This window comes from Pseudochaenichthys georgianus, chromosome 14 (genome assembly GCF_902827115.2).
Source record: "Pseudochaenichthys georgianus chromosome 14, fPseGeo1.2, whole genome shotgun sequence".
In the NCBI taxonomy this organism is placed as follows: Eukaryota; Metazoa; Chordata; class Actinopteri; order Perciformes; family Channichthyidae; genus Pseudochaenichthys; species Pseudochaenichthys georgianus.
Window position 1 is genome coordinate 28258973 of NC_047516.1, and position 19061 is coordinate 28278033.

General features: G+C 40.3%; 1 protein-coding gene across 2 annotated transcripts; it reads left to right on the forward strand.

Annotated features, from left to right (window-relative positions):
* Positions 1 to 45: 45 nt before the first annotated feature.
* akap10 (A kinase (PRKA) anchor protein 10) lies at positions 46 to 17695 on the forward strand. 2 transcript variants are annotated; one of them, XM_034099730.1, is made up of 15 exons: positions 46 to 278; positions 3157 to 3204; positions 3780 to 3965; positions 7501 to 7986; positions 9077 to 9175; positions 9305 to 9389; positions 9515 to 9638; positions 10018 to 10154; positions 13145 to 13289; positions 14193 to 14360; positions 14581 to 14687; positions 15523 to 15605; positions 16314 to 16366; positions 16455 to 16547; positions 16626 to 17695. In XM_034099730.1, exons 1-15 carry the CDS (start codon positions 257 to 259, stop codon positions 16629 to 16631), a joined length of 1842 nt encoding a protein of 613 aa, XP_033955621.1. In that variant the 5' UTR covers positions 46 to 256; the 3' UTR covers positions 16632 to 17695. The 2 variants fall into 2 exon arrangements, with proteins under 2 accessions (XP_033955621.1, XP_033955622.1); XM_034099731.1 differs by having other exon boundaries at positions 15526 to 15605.
* Positions 17696 to 19061: the final 1366 nt, after the last annotated feature.

The window sequence follows — 19061 nt, forward strand, 5'->3', positions numbered from 1 at the left end:
CAAGAGTAGGTAACACATAATTTCCCACAATGCTGCTGCCGCACCAGCCCGGAAGTAAGACGTTTATTGACAATATGGCCGCTGTGCTGGGTTTGGATTTGGCGAAATTGTAATTTGACAGCACTCACCGGGGCTGCGATAATAACCCGTTTTCCCGTCAGGAGTGTAAAGAACAGATGCATTTGAATGAAGGGACCCGCGAACTCACGGGACGGTGTCAGTGAGCTGAGGAAACGTCCAGAGTGTGAAACCCGTCATGTCGTTTTTCAAGAGGAAAGGTGAGGAAGCTCCCTCTGAAGGCTGCAACGTCAACGCTGTCTCGCAGCAAAGAGTCCGTCTGAGGAGACCGTAGTCCCGGTAACATGGTACTAGTGTAGTCGAGACTGCGGCCGACAGTAAATCCTCCGCGGACACAGCGGTGTGTGTGGAGCCGCGCCGCTGCTCACTGCAGTGACATGGTTAGCTTAGCGGTGGCCTCTATCCTGCTTGCCCTAGTGTTAGCCAGGGAGGATATACATCCACCCTAAAGAGCTGTCAACTGTATGTTATTTCAATTAGACACATTACCATGACAGTGTTTGCATACAATAGTGCTTCTAAATGTTATGAACTTTAACGAACACCAATATCTGTGATAGCCAGATATTGGCAGCTAGCTAGCTTTATCAATACATTTCCATACAGGTTTAACCAGACATAAGTATGGCTATTAAATGGCTATTAAATGTTCGTTGTAACTGAATTAGAGTTGTTAGAAAATGTGTGTAGTCTTCATTGAGAAAAGTTTGACCAAAATGGTTGTAGCTAACGTTGGTAACATTGCTCAGCATCATTCAACGTTAAGTAGAAGGAACTGATTTAAATTGAACCTGCCGTTTTAGTTATAAACCAAAGCATGATGAAGCATTTTTGCTGGCTACCAAGTAAAATAATGATAATATAGTCTAATAGCTCAGCTTTCATGTACTGGCTCTTCATACACGTTGTAATATGCCATGTTTTTCTAAACTGTTTGATAGAAATTGGTTTCGCTTCATTTGGAAGACTGTAGTGCAGGTGCATCTTTTATTTATTCGACACATTTAATAGTAGTAGCAGACCACAGCAGTTTAGAATTGTGCAGCTAATACATTTCCTACAAAGTGTTTTTAAAGAACAAGCCCGACATTTTATGAATCATCTCATTGATTAGAAGAAAGCAAATCGATGTGAAGGGGCAGAATAACAAAGCAGTGATTGTAAAACAGATGTTTACTGGAGTATCTTTGTGTTTATTATTAGAACTATTCACAGTAGCTTCATTGTTATAACTCTTCAAAAGTTGTTCATCTTTTAGAGGGAGAGTAGTATTTTTTTCCTGAAAGGCTACAGCGGTCAAAGCAGCTGACACAGCAGGTCACACAAAAAAGAGAGAGGGTGCACTTACAATGCTGTGAACCTGGATGATACTCATGACTGACAGGAAGGAAGTCGGATGCCTGGTAGGCAGATGGTTGAAATATGCAGACAACGTTTTGTAATGAGCTGAAGTTTGGCAAAGCAATTATAGTGCTGTTAAATAATAACTAGCTGCCTGAAACAATACATTAGTTGAAATGTATATATTTTGGTTGTTGCACTTTGTTTATTTATTATGATTGATTTAGTATTATAGTATTAGTAAAGGCTAAAATCCAAGTTTCTCTCCCCCACCCCTGCCTGAAACGCCTCAATTGGACTGGTTGTTTACTTCCGTAGCATAATGACAACACTATGTAACACTTGACCAATCACAACAGAGCCTGCCAGCTAACCAATCAGAGCAGACCGGGCTTTGGTTTCAGACAGAGGGGGAAAAGACTTGCTGCAGCACAGGCAGTAGGAGATTCTGATTTATTATTTTACAGCAGCTCTTTAGTTTGTCCAGTCCACAAACATTTCTCCATCTTCAGGCGCTCACAGTTTTCTGACATTTTGCATAGAGGTCAAGTGTTTGTGATGCTTTGTGTGTGAATGCTAGACGCATCGATGCGATATTGCAAAGCTTTTATTTTACATTCATTACAGCACATCCATGTGGTTCTATGAATATGTATTAATTCCAAAGACATGCTTTATTATTTAAGGGGGCGGTGGTGGCGAAGTCGATAGGGACTTGGCTTGGGAACTGGAAGGTCACCAGTTCAAGTCCCCGAAAGACCAAGTGCTACCGAGGTGTCCCTGAGCAAGGCACCGTTCCCCACATTGCTCCCTGGGCGCCGTTCAAAAATGGCAGCACACTGCTCCTAACACTAGGATGGGTCAAATGCAGAGAAATAATTTCCCCATGAGGGATTAATACAAGTTCATCTTCTTCTATTTAAACCATGTTTCACTTCTGCCCAGAGAATGTTGTTGGAGCTTAGACTTTTAAAAAGTCACGCTCTGACAGACAGCCCATCAGAGCCTACCCACTCTTGTTCCCAGTCCATTTTGTAATGTCAGTACTTGAAATGATACCTATCCTGACGCCCTTTGCTGCAACAGCCTAATCTGAAGATATGAATGTTGCGTCACTCTAATCTCGGTTGCCACCATGTCAGCCACTCTGCATTTGTTCTACATATTTCAGTTTTTTATTCGACAGTTGGCCAAAGAGTTTTGGACTGGTACCAAATAATCGAGTATTGAATAGTTGTCCAATATGCATGTGATTTATAATGCTGTGTATAAATTATTTGAAATAATAACTCTCTTTTAGTGCTTTGGAGGAAAGCTGTCAGACTGTCAACTCCCCTTGACTTTAAAGCAGTTTAAAGGACCCACCAGAGCTCATCGCCAAGGTCACAAATCTTAAAAAGACTTGGTGTGAAAGCCCTCTCAGTGCTGCTTACTATATAATGAGGACTGAGAGGGCTTTCACATATCGGAACACAGCTTCCCTTTTTTTCCTCATCCGTCAGCAGCAGGGACTCGGTCTGCAGCGAATGATCTGTTTGTTTTTCTAGCGTATCCATTTGCTCACTCGGTCATTACGTAACTAGATAGTGAGTTCCAGTCGTTTCCCGCTGCGACACCACACAGCACCATCCCATTACCTCGCCTGTCATTATGAATGACTTCTCGCTGGTCACGCCTTGTATTGTGAATGAAAATGCTTCTGATTCTAACCCCCGTTCTCATATTTCTCTCCCACAGCCAAAAGCAAAGAACCTGAGAGAGTGACAGATGTTAAAGTAAATAAAGGTGAGTTCATCGTCTCCTCAGTGAGGATATGAAAGTGTCAAAGCATGTTGTGAAGTGAACATTTTAATTACTCTTTATTTATAGACAAAACTTGCATTAGCTTATTCCTTAGATCAGAAAGCAGTTGTTTTCACTGGAAAAAACAGGAGAATTTTTATTTATTTATTTATGACAAGAATACAGACAATAGTTTTTATTATCAACTGGTTATTTGTGATGCATTTGTGGACAAAATGCATTAGTGGACAAAATGAGCTATATTTAAAACATTCCTACAAGTGTGCTCAACTGTTTTAAATGGCTTTTTGTTTGATCTGGTTTGCTATCTTTCACTATTGCTGGCCCTTATTGTCACAAGGACAACCTTTCTACCTGAAGCTGTTAAGTGAAACACATACAGTCAAACAAACACTGAGCACTCTGTCTCACATCCCACCTCAAGGCCTCTATACTCTTACTGTGAGCGCTTTGAAACACATTCACTCAAATTATATTTTCATCCACATCACACTGACTCTTTTTCTTCTTTCTATTTTGCTTGATGCCTAATTTCTGTCTCCCGTGCTCCCTCACAGCTCCACCCAGCCCTCAGTCACCATCACAAGGACTGAGGAACCACCATGCCATCCAGGAGCCCGCGGGACCCAGCCATGTGGCCATCAATGCCATCTCCGCCAACATGGACTCCTTCGCCCGGGGGCGCACCGCCATCCTCAAGAAACAGCCGAGCCACATGGAGGCCGCTCACTTTGGAGATCTTGGTACTGAGCCTTACTCTTGTGTTGAAGTGATAACAGATGAGGGCCCAACACAATATAGGTCTATTATAGCACACAGAGGAAAACATCAATAAAAGGAGTAGAGCTGGAAACAACAATTACTTCTTTCATCATTTATCTGTCTATGAATTTCTCAATTACTGTATAACATTTTTAGAAAATATTAGAAAATTACCTTAACAAAGAAACCATTACATCCATTGTTATCTCCTACCAATAAATACCACTATCTACTACTTTCATATAACACAAAGTCAAGCAGAGAATCCTTACATTTAAAATGCAAACATCTGAGAATTTGTGCCTTTTTTTCTTTGAAATGTAACAGAAAGACCAAATAATTATAAGCTAGTTTATTTCTGACGATTGACTGATTGAGTCATGCCAGATTTACTGGAAACAAATATTTCAGAAGGACACATCTAAAAGTGTTTGAATTTCTGCCAAATAATACAATCTCAAAATAAGAACACAAAAACAATGTATACAAACTCCCTATAATATAGAAATGATCATAATTAAACCAATATAAAGAGCTATAAACAGTTACTATGGCATACCTGAGTCGTCTCTTGCATTACTAAAGTGGCTTTAACAGTCTTATGCAAGTGGAAAACACTCCTTCGATAATCTTGTGTGAAGCACTTTCACAACTTCATGCTCCCAATGTGATGAGCACTCAGACATTCCACAGCCTGTAAAGCCTCCTCTCTCGGGTCATGTAGTAAGAACACAGCTCCTCCCTTTTATCCAAAGTGCTCTAAAATTAGACTCTGCTTATGGCAGATGCAATGATACAAGCTGGTGAATATGTAGTGTGGCAGGACCTGTGGAATGCCCGAGCAAGTTGCCCAGAGAATAGCAGGGGTGAGTCAGAGAGGTGGAGGAACCTGTGCCGCAGCCCAGACAGCAGAATGAGAACGAAACTCACCGGGCAAGAAAAAGAAAGAGGAAGAAGGTGAGGGAGCATTTCAAAGGCAAAGTGGGCTCGGCCCAATCCCAGGCTGTGATTTGAATAGTCAAACAAATCACATCCTGTGTCTTTTTTCTAAATGCTTTTCCTTGACCTCGATTGAAACGTCATAAGGCCAAGGAAAGATGTGATTGATTCTAATTCCATTTAGACGACAGCAGTCTTGACTTTAGTGTTTGAGTGGGCAACAGTGACAATCTCAATGCTGTACAATTCAGGTAATGAAAGAGTGCATTCACACCTCTTATGAAGGATGTTCTCAGTGTATTCATAGAGTTTAATTAAACAGTGATGTCGGATGTTATATACTCTTTAAATGTTGCTGCCACAAGGAATTCTGGGACAGCATTATCTCCTGTCCTTTGGTAAAGGATGATCCCTAAGCTAAAGGCCATACGAAAGGAAGAATCGAAACACCTCAACATTGAGATAATTCAAAGAGGTCTTACCATGGCTGCCACTAAGATACTTCCGGGTCATTTCACTAAGAAAAAAAATGTTTCGACCCCCACCCCGACGTCCCCCTAAGGCCTTAAGCCCTGAACACTAAGGGGCTTAACTGAGGTCACACACTTATTATGGTTGACTGTGAGTAACAGCAAGGGTTTGTAATAGTATGAATAAGGATAGGGCGCTTTGCGGTGACGTTTCACATCAATTACCTTAACAAAGGCAACGCATGTTTTGTTCAATAGTGTGTTTTTATTTTGATTACTGCCTTATTAATAAAACGCCCTCCAGGCTCTTGAGTTACAGAATGGAGCAGAGGTTATTTTCAAATAATCACTTTACTCAATATTTTACAAACATCATCATAAAGCAAAATTAAAGTGATGGATGGAATAATTAGGCGTGTAAAACAGCCCATACCAACATACACCCTTAGTGTTGTATACATTTCCTTCCACAGGCTGAACTCTGCGTGACATATTCTTTGTTTACCTTTCTTTCTTTTAGTTTAGCACTCTGGGTTTCCCGTTGTAACCCCATGTTCTACGTCACAAAGCTATGCATTGTGTGTAATTCATTTCCCTCAAACTAACTCCTCAGAAATGCGCTTTATGGCAGTTCAACCTAAAGTGAGACTTAAATACATAGTGGAATTAGTGGGAGTTAATCATTAATCTTAACAGTGCAGTGACGGTGTAAACCAAACGTGATCATATGATTTCCCTGCTCTCCTGTAACGGCTGTTGAGTATCACGCAGCTGTAGCACATGTGAGGGCGGGGCATTGTAAAATCAGTGCCTGACCTTTCAAAGATATTCAAATGAGGCAGGCGCTTTGTGATGATGTGGCGTCCCTGTGTGCTCTTAAGGAATGCGAGGGAGGTTTACAGTGGGTGACGCACAAATATTTTTTAAAAAGAGCAGCAAACATAACACCACAAATCCTCAGCCCAGGCTTCAGACGGCAGATGTGCTCTTATTCCTAACGCAGCAAGAGTCTGGTTTGAATTCAGTGAGTGCGCTCCCTTGTTTATTTTGATGGCTGGTAGTTTGTGCTTGCAGTCCCTAAGGATGGTGTATCTTCAACAGGTATTCTCTGTTAAAGGCAGAGTACACTGGAATCATATGACATCCATACAGGAGTTCGGTGCTATGGCAACCGCAGTTATTGCTGACCTCTTCAGACACTCAATAATGACTGTTTGATGTTGACTCTGAAAAGTTTGTCTGGGTGAAATCATCTGTGAAATTGCATACTCCAAAGCCACCTCTAGAGACACCGTCAGAAATTCACAAGACTTCAAAAAGAAATATCCAGGAGTTTAAATTCAGCGCACGTTCCAACAGTCTGGCCCAAATGTTCAGGAGAACTAATAGTGCTGAACACGGAGAATCCACTTTTTATTTTTCACTTCATGTTGCAACTCAACTCTATTATGAAAGTTGAAGCCTGTAAATAATAGAACGTTTGCTGCTCTTATTGAAGTGGAACACTTGAAGGCAGAATACATCTGTTTGACATGTGCATTTTACTAAAAAGTGTATATGATCTTAGCCTTACAAATACAAATCCCCACTAATATAACACCTTTTTTAATTGAGTTGAATTGCATTGGGGTGATGACATTTGTTATGTTCTGACTTTCTTTAAAAAACTTGAATTAATTTATGTGTTTTTTATATCTATTCAATTGTTTTAATTTCTCTAAGTCGAAGTCTGTATATCAGAATGTTTTGACAAAAAAACTAAAATCAATATAACATTTATATTGTGATGTTTACTATTGCTGCTATAACACAGTATTAACACAAAGAGATTGAAGATAATTAATCATCAGTGATGTAATGAATAACTAAGTAAAGGCATATAAAAGAACAGGGAGAACAGCCTAGACATTTTAAAGAAAAACATCCCTTGTTATGTAATACAACTAAAATGCTGTCTTTAAAAAGAGGCAAATAAACGTATGCCATTTAAGATTGATATAATATAACATCTATCCAAATTTCAACATATCCATTTACTGTCGAGCCGTAATTGAAGCCTGAAGTTATAAATTGATAACTTAACTGTGTGTATATTTGCATGTTCCAGGACACTCCAGTGTGAACTATCAGCAGGAGGACCGCTCCCGGCTGTCTAAGACGGTGGAGCACGTCCTGCGGGACGGCGTGGCCATCCCTCACTACGTGCACTTCATGGAACACCGGGGTGCCGACCACCTTGTTCGCTTCTGGTTGGAGTCTGAGACTTTCCGGGCCACCAGCTGGTCGCGCGTGCGAGCGCACAGCCTGAACTCTGTCAAACAAAGCTCTCTGGCGGAGCCCGTTCCCGCCTCCCCGGGCGGACCGGACCTCCCGCAGCTCGGCCTACACACGGCCGATGTTCTCAGCAGAGGAAGTAGCAATGAAGGCCTGGCGGTGCACACGGAGCGGCGGGACTCCTCCATCACAGAAAGTGTCCTGATGCCCGGCACCCCTCGAGCAGAAACCCCCAGCAGGCAGACCCCCTCCAGGACTGGGACTCCCTGCAAGCTGCAGCCCAACAGCACGCTGCAAGACCTCTCTGAACTCATGAAAAGTGAGTCAACTTCAAACAACCCCTTCTCTTTTATATTTGTGTTTATATATGTTTTTTCATATAATGCAGCAAAAACATAATCTACATAAAGCATGCAACTTCAATGTGATCCACCTTTACTGAAGAATTGAAAAATAGTGGCAGATTTAAACATTTTTGCTAGTAATTCACAAAATTACTTAAAACTAATACAAAGGCCATATTTATATTATTTGTTTCCAGTGTTTGGTGTTTGACTGGCACCCTTTTCCCTGGCCATCCCATTGCAGTCTCTTCTTCTTCACAAAATAAAGAGGCTTTGCATTTTTATTAATGCATATCTCATGAATCTAATTTGTATATATTGTCAATGATAAATGAAATGAATCAAAACTATTCTGAATGGTTCATAGGTATCGTAGTGGATATTAGCAGCTGTTTATCAGTACACCTGACTCCTAATATCATAAGACAAGGATAATTGGATTCAAAATGAATGAAACCTGGCTATGACCTAAGGATGGTGGAGAGAAACATTTTTTCTTAACAGTGACCTGCAATTATTTGGTCCGATAAAATAACCACTGTCCGTTGCTTTGTCAGGCTACAACTGAAAAATACAATTTTATGATTTAAAAATTTGACGCAAAAGCATCTTGGACTCTGATTCGATTTTGTTGGTCAAAAAACTTGACGTCACAGTGACTTTACAAAATAAATATAATTATTATGAATGTCCCAAATGATAAAATAATTAAGTGATGACATTTTGGACAAACGTTGTCAAAGGCAACCTGACTTGTGTGCAAAAGCATACAAACACAAGGCTTTAATTCTAGTTAAAGTCCTTTTTTAAATAAATGTACATTGTTCCAGCTGTCAAAGGAACCACAAATAGATCCCTCCCTAAAGTGATTTCAATGAAAAAAAGACAAATTCCACAGTACACTTTTTAACGTAAATACATTCTTAAATTCAGAAGTTTTACCAGTGTGTGTTGGACATAGTTAGTTATCCCAAGAAGAAAGTATTTTTAGCATGACATTCCCTCTCTGTGATGACACAAAAAACACTCCTATGCATTTAAGCTATTTGCCTTTGTCTTCCGCAGGTATAGAGAAGGAGGCAGTCACCATCTTCACCAGGTACATCTCTCCAGATGCTGTGAGGCCCATCCCCATCACAGAACCAATCAGAAATGATATCGTGGGTAAGAAACACACGTTAGGAACTCACTTTTTCTTTTAAATATGAGAGCCGATTTGACGTGCTTTGGTTTCAGTCACAAAAACTGTAATACATCCATCTTAAATAATATCCCTGTCTGCTCTCTGTGTAGCTAAGATATGTGGAGAGGATGGCATGGTGGACCCAAACAGCTTTGTCGTTGCACAATCGGTAGTCTTCATCATCTTGGAGCAACAGTGAGTGTGTGCATTTATTTTCCGGAGGAGTTAATGGAACGAGGTTTCCCTGTCGACATGTGTCCACAGTAGAGCTAAAGTGCAACTAGTCATTTGTCATTTCCCACCTGCTCTTTCTTATCCAGGCACTTTAGTGATTTCCTGCGGAGCCATCATTTCTGTAAATACCAGATCGAAGTGTTGACGAGTGGCTCTGTGTTCCTGGCTGACATCTTGTTCTGTGAGTCAGCTCTCTTCTACTTCTCTGAGGTGAGTGGGCCCATTTGTTAAACACCTTTTTCACTCCAGTACGGTGCCATTTATGTTTGTTTTTGTACACAAACTGTGCCTCATGTCCCCTCCTCATTACTGTAAACACTTGTCCTCTCTTGCCACTACCCCAAAAACACTTTCTGTTTATTTAAGTATGTTACAGGGAATTTCTATTGTCACAGCAGCAATAAAGTGAGGACTCGGTAGAGATATTTCTCAAACTATCGCTATGATAAAGTGACAATTAACCCCAGCACTCCCTAACGTTGTCGGAGCAAACATGTATTTACTGTGTCAGCGTATACACAGGACTCACAGTAAACCCTGAAACACAGTGACTTTCAGTTGAGGTGTGTTGGTCTCTTCCTCCCCGCAGTACATGGAAAAGGAGGAGGCGATGAATGTAATGCAGTTCTGGCTAGCAGCGGACAACTTCCAGAACCAGCTAGCAGCTAAAAAGGGCCAGTACGACGGCCAGGAGGCTCAGAATGACGCCATGATCCTCTACGACAAGTAGGTCTCCACTCAGCTTCTTAAGAGTCCTGTCCTTTCAAAAGCTATTTGTGACCAAAAGTTAGGAAGATCATTTTAAGTGATTGTCAACGTTGCAGCTTATCGTTGATTTGTCATATTGAATAGTTAAACGTTTATTTTTCTCACTGTTTTTTTAATTTGTATTTGATAATTACTTATTGTTATATTTTTTGTTTATTGGGTTAGTTGTTTAAGCTTTGTTTTGAAAGCAACTTCAGGCACTGGTTGGATTTTAGGACAAAAGAGAAGATAGAAGTCATATTTCTTTATCTGGTTTGATTGTTGAAACCTGAGATGGAAACTTTATTCCTACAGGATCCCAACATGGACAAAACAGTTATAAATTAAAGTGATAAGCAAATAAGAGAAATGTATATATTTATAGTTGAATCAAATCTCTTTTACTGTTCCAGTCTCGCTATGTTTTAAAACCAGAGGGTATATTACCACAGTAAATACATAGTCATGATTATAGCTGCATTTTAGAAAATATGAATGTATTACTGGCCGGATTCCTGACAGTATCGATTATTTTGCACTTTCACCCTCTGTTGTCTTATACACACTGAACAAAAATATAAATGCAACACTTTTGTTTTTGCTCCCATTTTTCATGAGATGAACTCAAAGATCTAAAACATTTTCTATATACACAAAATAACCATTTCTCTCAAATATTGTTCACAAATCTGAAAAAATCTGTGATAGTGAGCACTTCTCCTTTGCCGAGATAATCCATCCCACCTCACAAGTGTGGCATATCAAGATGCTGATTAGACAGCATGATTGTTGCACAGGTGTGCCTTAGGCTGGCCACAATAAAAGGCCACTCTGAAACGTGCAGTTTTGCTTTATTGGTGTGACCACCATTTGCCTCACGCAGTGCAACACATCTCCTTCGTATAGAGTTGATCAGGTTGTTGATTGTGGCCTGTGGAATGTTGGTCCACTCCTCTTCAATGGCTGTGCGAAGTTGCTGGATATTGGCAGGAACTGGAACACGCTGTCGTATACGCCGATCCAGAGCATCCCAAACATGCTCAATGGGTGACATGTCCGGTGAGTATGCTGGCCATGCAAGAACTGGGATGTTTTCAGCCTTCAGGAATCATGTACAGATCCTTGCAACATGGGGCCGTGCATTATCATGCTGCAACATGAGGTGATGGTCGTGGATGAATGGCACAACAATGGGCCTCAGGATCTCGTCACGGTATCTCTGTGCATTCACAATGCCATCAATAAAATGCACCTGTGTTCGTCGTCCATAACATACGCCTGCCCATACCATAACCCCACCACCACCATGGGCCACTCGATTCACAACATTGACATCAGAAAACCGCTCACCCACACGACGCCACACACGCTGTCTGCCATCTGCCCTGAACAGTGAAAACCGGGATTCATCCGTGAAGAGAACACCTCTCCAACGTGCCAAACGCTATCGAATGTGAGCATTTGCCCACTCAAGTCGGTTACGACGACGAACCGGAGTCAGGTCGAGACCCCGATGAGGACGACGAGCATGCAGATGAGCATCCCTGAGACGGTTTCTGACAGTTTGTGCAGAAATTCTTTGGTTATGCAAACCGATTGTTGCAGCAGCTGTCCGAGTGGCTGGTCTCAGACGATCTTGGAGGTGAACATGCTGGATGTGGAGGTCCTGGGCTGGTGTGGTTACACGTGGTCTGCGGTTGTGAGGCCGGTTGGATGTACTGCCAAATTCTCTGAAACGCCTTTGGAGACGGCTTATGGTAGAGAAATGAACATTCAATTCACGGGCAACAGCTCTGGTGGACATTCCTGCTGTCAGCATGCCAATTGCATGCTCCCTCAAAACTTGCGACATCTGTGGCATTGTGCTGTGTGATAAAACTGAACATTTTAGAGTGGCCTTTTATTGTGGCCAGCCTAAGGCACACCTGTGCAATAATCATGCTGTCTAATCAGCATCTTGATATGCCACACCTGTGAGGTGTGATGGATTATCTCGGCAAAGGAGAAGTGCTCACTATCACAGATTTTTTTCAGATTTGTGAACAATATTTGAGGGAAATGGTTATTTTGTGTATATAGAAAATGTTTTAGATCTTTGAGTTCATCTCATGAAAAATGGGAGCAAAAACAAAAGTGTTGCATTTATATTTTTGTTCAGTGTAGTAAAAATAATCCACACACTGTTAATTAACTGCCATGATAATAATCATACCAGACTGCTGCACTCAATGCTGTGCATGTGTAGCCAGACATTCACATTTTTGTTTATTTTTGGGAAAGAAACTAATGGGTTGACATGTACAATCTAGAACTTAAACAGGAAAAGGGGATTTTAACTGATATATGTATTCGGTTACATCTCAATCTCTTTTCCAGTATTTCCGACATGGATCATATTTTAAAGTTATCATAAAGACAACTCCTCCCCCAAGTGGTATTATTTTTGGCACCGCTGTGGCAAAGACACCTGGTTTATAGTGAACCAATCATTAAAACGATGGTGACATTTTCCAAAAATCCATTACATTGTGCAATCAACATTTAGTTTGTTATGTTGAGTTAAAGCAAAAGACTTGCCTATTGTCACTTTGACAGTTGCAATCCAGTCGTCTGATGTTGGAGGATTTTTTTATTGAGAAATATTTCAAGGTGTTTCTTTTTCTTTTAGCTTTGTGCAGTTAAGAACTGTGAAGGAGAAAGCCCAGTCACTATTCTATATTAGCAGCAGATAATTTTTGCAATATTTCATTCATATTTAGATAATATTAAATAAATGCCATAGTCCTGCTTGCCAGAGGCATTGCAGCTTTAAAAAAAAAGGCAATTTCCTCAATTCAGTTCTTGATTTAGGTTTAAGGGAGGTTTATTTTGAAGTCTATTGCATCTTTGGTATTAATTTGAATCCTAATTGAGATGACTTAATTGAGATGACCTGAACTCCGTCTTGTATTGCTCTATTTCCTCTTCAGGTATTTCTCACTCCAGGCCACTAACCCTCTGGGCTTTGGCGACTCTGTGCGGATGGAGATCGAGTCGAATATCTGCCGAGAGGGGGGGCCGCTGCCAGACTGTTTCACCACTCCACTCAGACAGGCCTGGACAACCATGGAGAAGGTACGGAAATAGGAAACATTCAAGAATATACAATAAAGCACCCTAGAAACTCGTACTTATAATGCGTTATATTATGCTTATAGCACTTAACAATTATAGTATTAAGCACAGTTCATAATGCTTCAAACTATAATCACACACATTATAAAGTTTGTATGGTCAAGTATTATCATAACTGCTGGTCACTCTCTAACCTGTCTTTAAAAGGATCATAGTGTTTAAAATTCCCATTGTTAAATTACATTATAACCTTATCATAATGCACTATTACAATTATCTTCAAAGTTGGGTATTACTCACTAGAATCGGAACAAAACGTTTTAAAGCTATGAAGCTGTATCTTTTCCTTTGATCAACATGAGTGACTAATTAAAATAAAAAGGTAGAAAGCAGATTCCAAGTTTTATTGTCATATCAATACACAACTATTGTGAAGTATGTAATTAATGAAAAACACAGATTCCTCACCAATACAAATGCACTGGTGTTAATACTGGTAACTATAAGAGCTTATAACTACTATTAAACAGTGCTATAAGCGGATTTTTAACACATTTTTAGTTATGTTTATAATGCACTTAAGACATAGAAAAGTTGTACTGAAAAGTTCAATTCATGTACATTGCCCTTTAAAACTTTTAGCTACATAATTATAGAATGTTCTGCTTGAGCTGTTTTCTGTAATTTAATAGGATCCTCCTAAAGGTTTTGTGTTGTAAGTCACTGACAAATTGTCCTATTACACCGATGACAAATGTACTTGCCTTAAGTTAATCAAATGAAATGTGAACACTGCTGTCGGCACGTAAAGGTCAGAAACAGACCTTTGTAACTTGTGCCCAGAAATACATCACGCAGCTCATTATTGGCTAACAGAGTCACCGTTGTGTTGCGTTTGTTCAGGTCTACATGCCAGGCTTCCTGTCTAGCAACCTTTACTACAAATACCTGAGTGACCTCATCAACTCGGTGCGGGCGGACGAGTTTGTGAATGTCAACACTCCGGGTCAGGGCGGGCCCGCGGACAACGAGCGTTCAAGTTCAAATGCCAGCGAGGGCTCTCAGTCTCAGGTGACCCCAACGTTAACCCCCCCTCTTCCTCCGCCCCTGTGGGGATGTTCCTCCTGACATTTACTCCTGTTCCGCCTCATTACGCTAACAATGAAGACATTTTTTTGTAAATGCCAAAAGGGCCGAGTGTATTCCAGATGTTTAGATGTCTTCTTAGAAAAACCACGTTGCCCGTAACGCTGCCAAACATTCACTTCATGTTTTCTTCACGCTGCAACAGGGGGCCAAAAGGGCAGCGATCAAGATCCTGAAAAACTTCGACGAGGCGATCACGGTGGACGTCGCCAGCCTGGACCCCGAGTCCTTGTACCAGCGGCCGTACGCTGGGTGAGTGTCTAATGCACCAGAGGGCTACATCTGTGTTTCACATCATCTCTTTAAATGAACTCCTCAGATATTTGCTGTTCTCCAATTTAGCTGTTGGTCATTTCCCCCAAGTTCCATTGTTCTCCCATATTCTTATGATCTATTGATTGCCCACGTTGCCGTTTGGCTTTAATGCTTGTAACTTTTTTTGTTTTTATTGACTCACTCTCAAAGTGTTTTATGAGCACTCTGTAAAGAATCCGGCACAAAAATAATTAAAGGAAATAATTGTATTGAAAGGCAAAGCGGCAAGGCAAGTTTATTTATATAGCACCTTTCAACACAAGGCAATTCAAAGAGCTTCACAAAAATGAAAGACATTAAGAAAATGGCATTTAAAATCAGTCATTAAAAAGAAAAGATAATAAAATAAACATTAAAAGAAAAAATACATGGATAAAAGTTACGGTGCAGTCTAAGATATGAATAGTTCAATTAAACATTAAAAGAAAAAATACATGGATAAAAGTTACAGTGCAGTCTAAGATATGAATAGTTCAATTAAAAGCAGCGGCAAAAAGAAAAGTCTTCAGCCTGGATTTAAAAGTAGTCAGAGTTGCAGCGGACCTGCAGGTTTCTGGTAGTTTGTTCCAGATATTTGGAGCATAAGAACTGCACGCTGCTTCTCCATGTTTAGTTCTGACTCTGGGGACAGAAAGCTGACCAGTCCCAACTGTAGTCAGTCGGATTTATTTCCCCTTCATTGAATTTGGATTGATCCAAACACACGCAGTGATTTTAGAATGTTGCAGTTGTGCCTGTTTGCTCTGTCTTCATCCCTCTCCTCTTCTCTCAGAAGGATGACATTCGGGAAGGTGAACGAGATGGGTCAGTTTATCAGGGAGGCCGAGCCAGAGCCGGACGTGAAGAAATCCAAAGGCATGACAGCTCACTCTTTCTTCTGTGTCTCATTATTTCCTTTGAATCTCGGCCCTTACTTTTTCATATTTGATGTCAGTGCAGTGTAAAACATCTACTGTGCCTCCATGAATATAAACCTTATCTTAAGAATCAAGGTTTAAAGGCTATATGCACAATAGTGAGCAGAGTTGTTGGCACTGAACATCTCCCAGTCTCCGCTCCTCCAACAAGGCAACATATAATATGCTTCACATACAAATAAAAAGGCAAAATAAAAGTGGGATAAAATAAACATAACGGTGCAAGTAAGTTACAGAAATAAGAGAAATTTGGCATATAAAAAAGAATAAGATGGAACAGAATGTAAAATTAAATACTGAAGTGTCATAAATACTTTAATATTATCATCTTCTCCATAATCCTATTCTCCACATGCTTTCAAACCTTTCTGAAATATACAAGAACAGATCTCTGCTACAACTTCTCCTAAGATGAGGCAACAAACATGTATTTATTGTAGTTAGGAGTGTTTTCTCTTGGTCTAAAATAGAGTACAAGATATTTGGGCTACAGAATGACTGTGCCAAACTTTAAGTCTATAACGCGGCAAATATGTTTAACTCACCTTGAGGAAGTGAAATTAGGCTACAGTGTGTGCAGTTAATATGCTGTTTTGTATGTGCTTTATGTGCAGCCTCACTCAGCCTTCCCTCTGCTCTCCTTCAGGTTCCATCTTTTCTCAAGCCATGAAGAAATGGGTCCAAGGCAACTCGGACGAGGTGAGGAAACAACATGCTAAAATGTTACTTTAAAAATATACTTAAAAGCAGTTTAAGCTAAAGTTTGTGCTTTGACATCCCTATCAAGGCGCAGGAGGAGATGGCGTGGCAGATCGCCAAGATGATCGTCAACGACGTCGTCCACCAGTCAGGTCACGACAGCCCCGGCAAGTCCACCAAGGTACGGATCCTCAACCGGTAAGCCCTCTCCTCTGCGGCGATGTGTGTAATAACTTCTTCTTCTCTCTTTTGTCTGCAGTTATGACCCCGCTGAGGAACCAAAGGCCCATCACGCCCTACGGACACTGGCCAGACCAGTGACAAACTGTACGCAGGGCTCACTCCACAATGAACTGCATTAATCTAATTACGAACAAGGCATATTATCATCTCCCCAATGTGTCTGTATGAATGTGTGAGCTTGGGTGCGTCATGATAAAGTTGAAGTACATCTTTGCACCAATCTTCCAACTCCATAATACTACGAAGGTACGCGTGAGGTCGCCAAAGATGAAGCTCTTACGTTGGACTGAAGTCACTCCTGAAGGAAGGAAACCTACAACACACACACTTGACACTGTCTGGAAATAATGTCTCTCTTATCTCGGACCTATGGAGGATGTGACAAAGACTGAATTTGCCCTCACGACACTCCTCCCCACACCTTTTTTAAGCATTCCTTGTTTTTAGATGAAATGTAAGGGTTAGCCACGTAAGGCTTAAGCAGATGAAAAATCAGTGTTGTACAGTTTTCTGCATACGCTTCCCGCAGCCCGTCGGAGTAGTGTCGTCTGCCGTTCACTCATGTGAGCTGTCCCACCTCGGCTGTTTTTGCGTACTGTAGAACATTTTTGGAAACGTGACAATGAAACAGAAGGAGAGCAGATTTGTTCATTGGACCGGCTCAGCTCCTATATGAAACTCCTGGCACCTTTTACAGAGCGTAGAAGAAGAAGAAATATTCACTTAATGGACTTAAGTGCTCCAGTTGGAAAACTCCACACTCCATGTCCTTAATGTTCTATATATGTACATGTAGATTTCTGGTTTACCCCATATATTAATGTTAGCCCTTTTTTATGGTGATCTGATTTTTTTTTTTTTAATGCATCGCTGACACATATCAGTGATGACAGAACTGTTCAACTGGAAAATGTGCTCAGTGAATACAACTTTTTTTTTAATTTAGACCCTTACCAAGATGTGGAAAAGAACCAGAAAAGACTCTTGGTACTATGTACCACTAATGTTTTCTGACATGTATGTATGTGTACTTAATCTATAATATATTTAAATTGTGTTTGATTTAAATACATATATTATAAAATGTGTCTGTCTTATTTTTTGACATATGTCAGAGTTGGTATATTATATTGCTATTGTTAGCCAGTTGTAGTTGTGATACATTTCTTATTTGTTTTTACAATACTAACATAATTAGTATGTGGTAACCTGCCTGGTGCCAACAGAACTAGGTTGAACTATTATCACCTCTGACCAGGAGGGGGCAATGTTAACTGTATTACTATGTTAGAGATAAACAAAACACAGGAACATGAACGACACAGCAGATTGTTTTGGACATGAGAAAGAGTAAGTACTTTTTCAATAAGGCTCATCTGTTTTCTCTTGTACAGGTCTTGACATCCACAAATTGTACAGTACAGTTGAAACTAATGGGCAACAACTCATTTTCAGTGAAGTATAACACATTTAAATAGTTGAATTACTGTTTTCTCACTGTAATCACCTCTGTAAGTAGTAATAACAGTTGTGCAGTATAATATCAGCTCTGAACATGGCTCCAATTGTTTTCATTTAATACTAGTGTTTATTTTAAAGATACAATTATCCTAATGCTGTTGACACCTTGGTGAGCAAAATAGCCTTGTACTATTTCACCGTGTATTAGGTCTACTGCTTCTGTGGTTTTCAGACTGGCCTACTGCACGTGTGGCGGCAACGCCCACCTCTATACAAACTAACACTCTCTGTTCTGAGCTCTGATTGGCGTAGATGCTGTTACATTAGGCAGCTCAGGACAACAATTCATTTAAAAAAATGACTCATTTTAATTCATGTCGATGCTGAAAAGTGTTTGATATGCAGAGATAACAATGTCATTAATATAAAAAACGTACATTTAAACATATTAACAGTTTTTTGTATTACATTGGTGTGCTTAGCTGTTTGTGAAAGCTGTACAAATGATAATTTGCATTAACAAAGTGCAAGGTGCATTTGGACAAGTAGCCGCGACCAGACAGACGCCCAGTCTGCAAAGTCAAACAAAATATGTGCAATACACCGGAAAAGTGGGGTTTTGCCTTCAGAATAAAAGTCATTTTGTTAAATAAGTGCTCTCAGTGATCTCCGCGCCTTCGGACCATGCTTCGGACCCTAGTCCTTTCCTGGTCCCCTGGCTTCCTTTATTTTATTTTATTTTTTTCTTGTTTTGTTCGCTCCTCATTGTCTGTTTTGTTTTGTCTGTCCACCATGTACAGAGACCTTGGGTCCCGTGAAAGGTGCTTTATAAATTCCATTTATTATTATTATTATTATTATTAAGAAGAGCAAAGGCAAGGTAAGTATTTGTTGTTATATTTTGTGTATCTGCAGTTGGAGGTGGCAGGCTACTTTGGAAATGTGGATAGGTACATTGTCTGAAGTTTGGGAAACTTGAGCGTAGCATGTA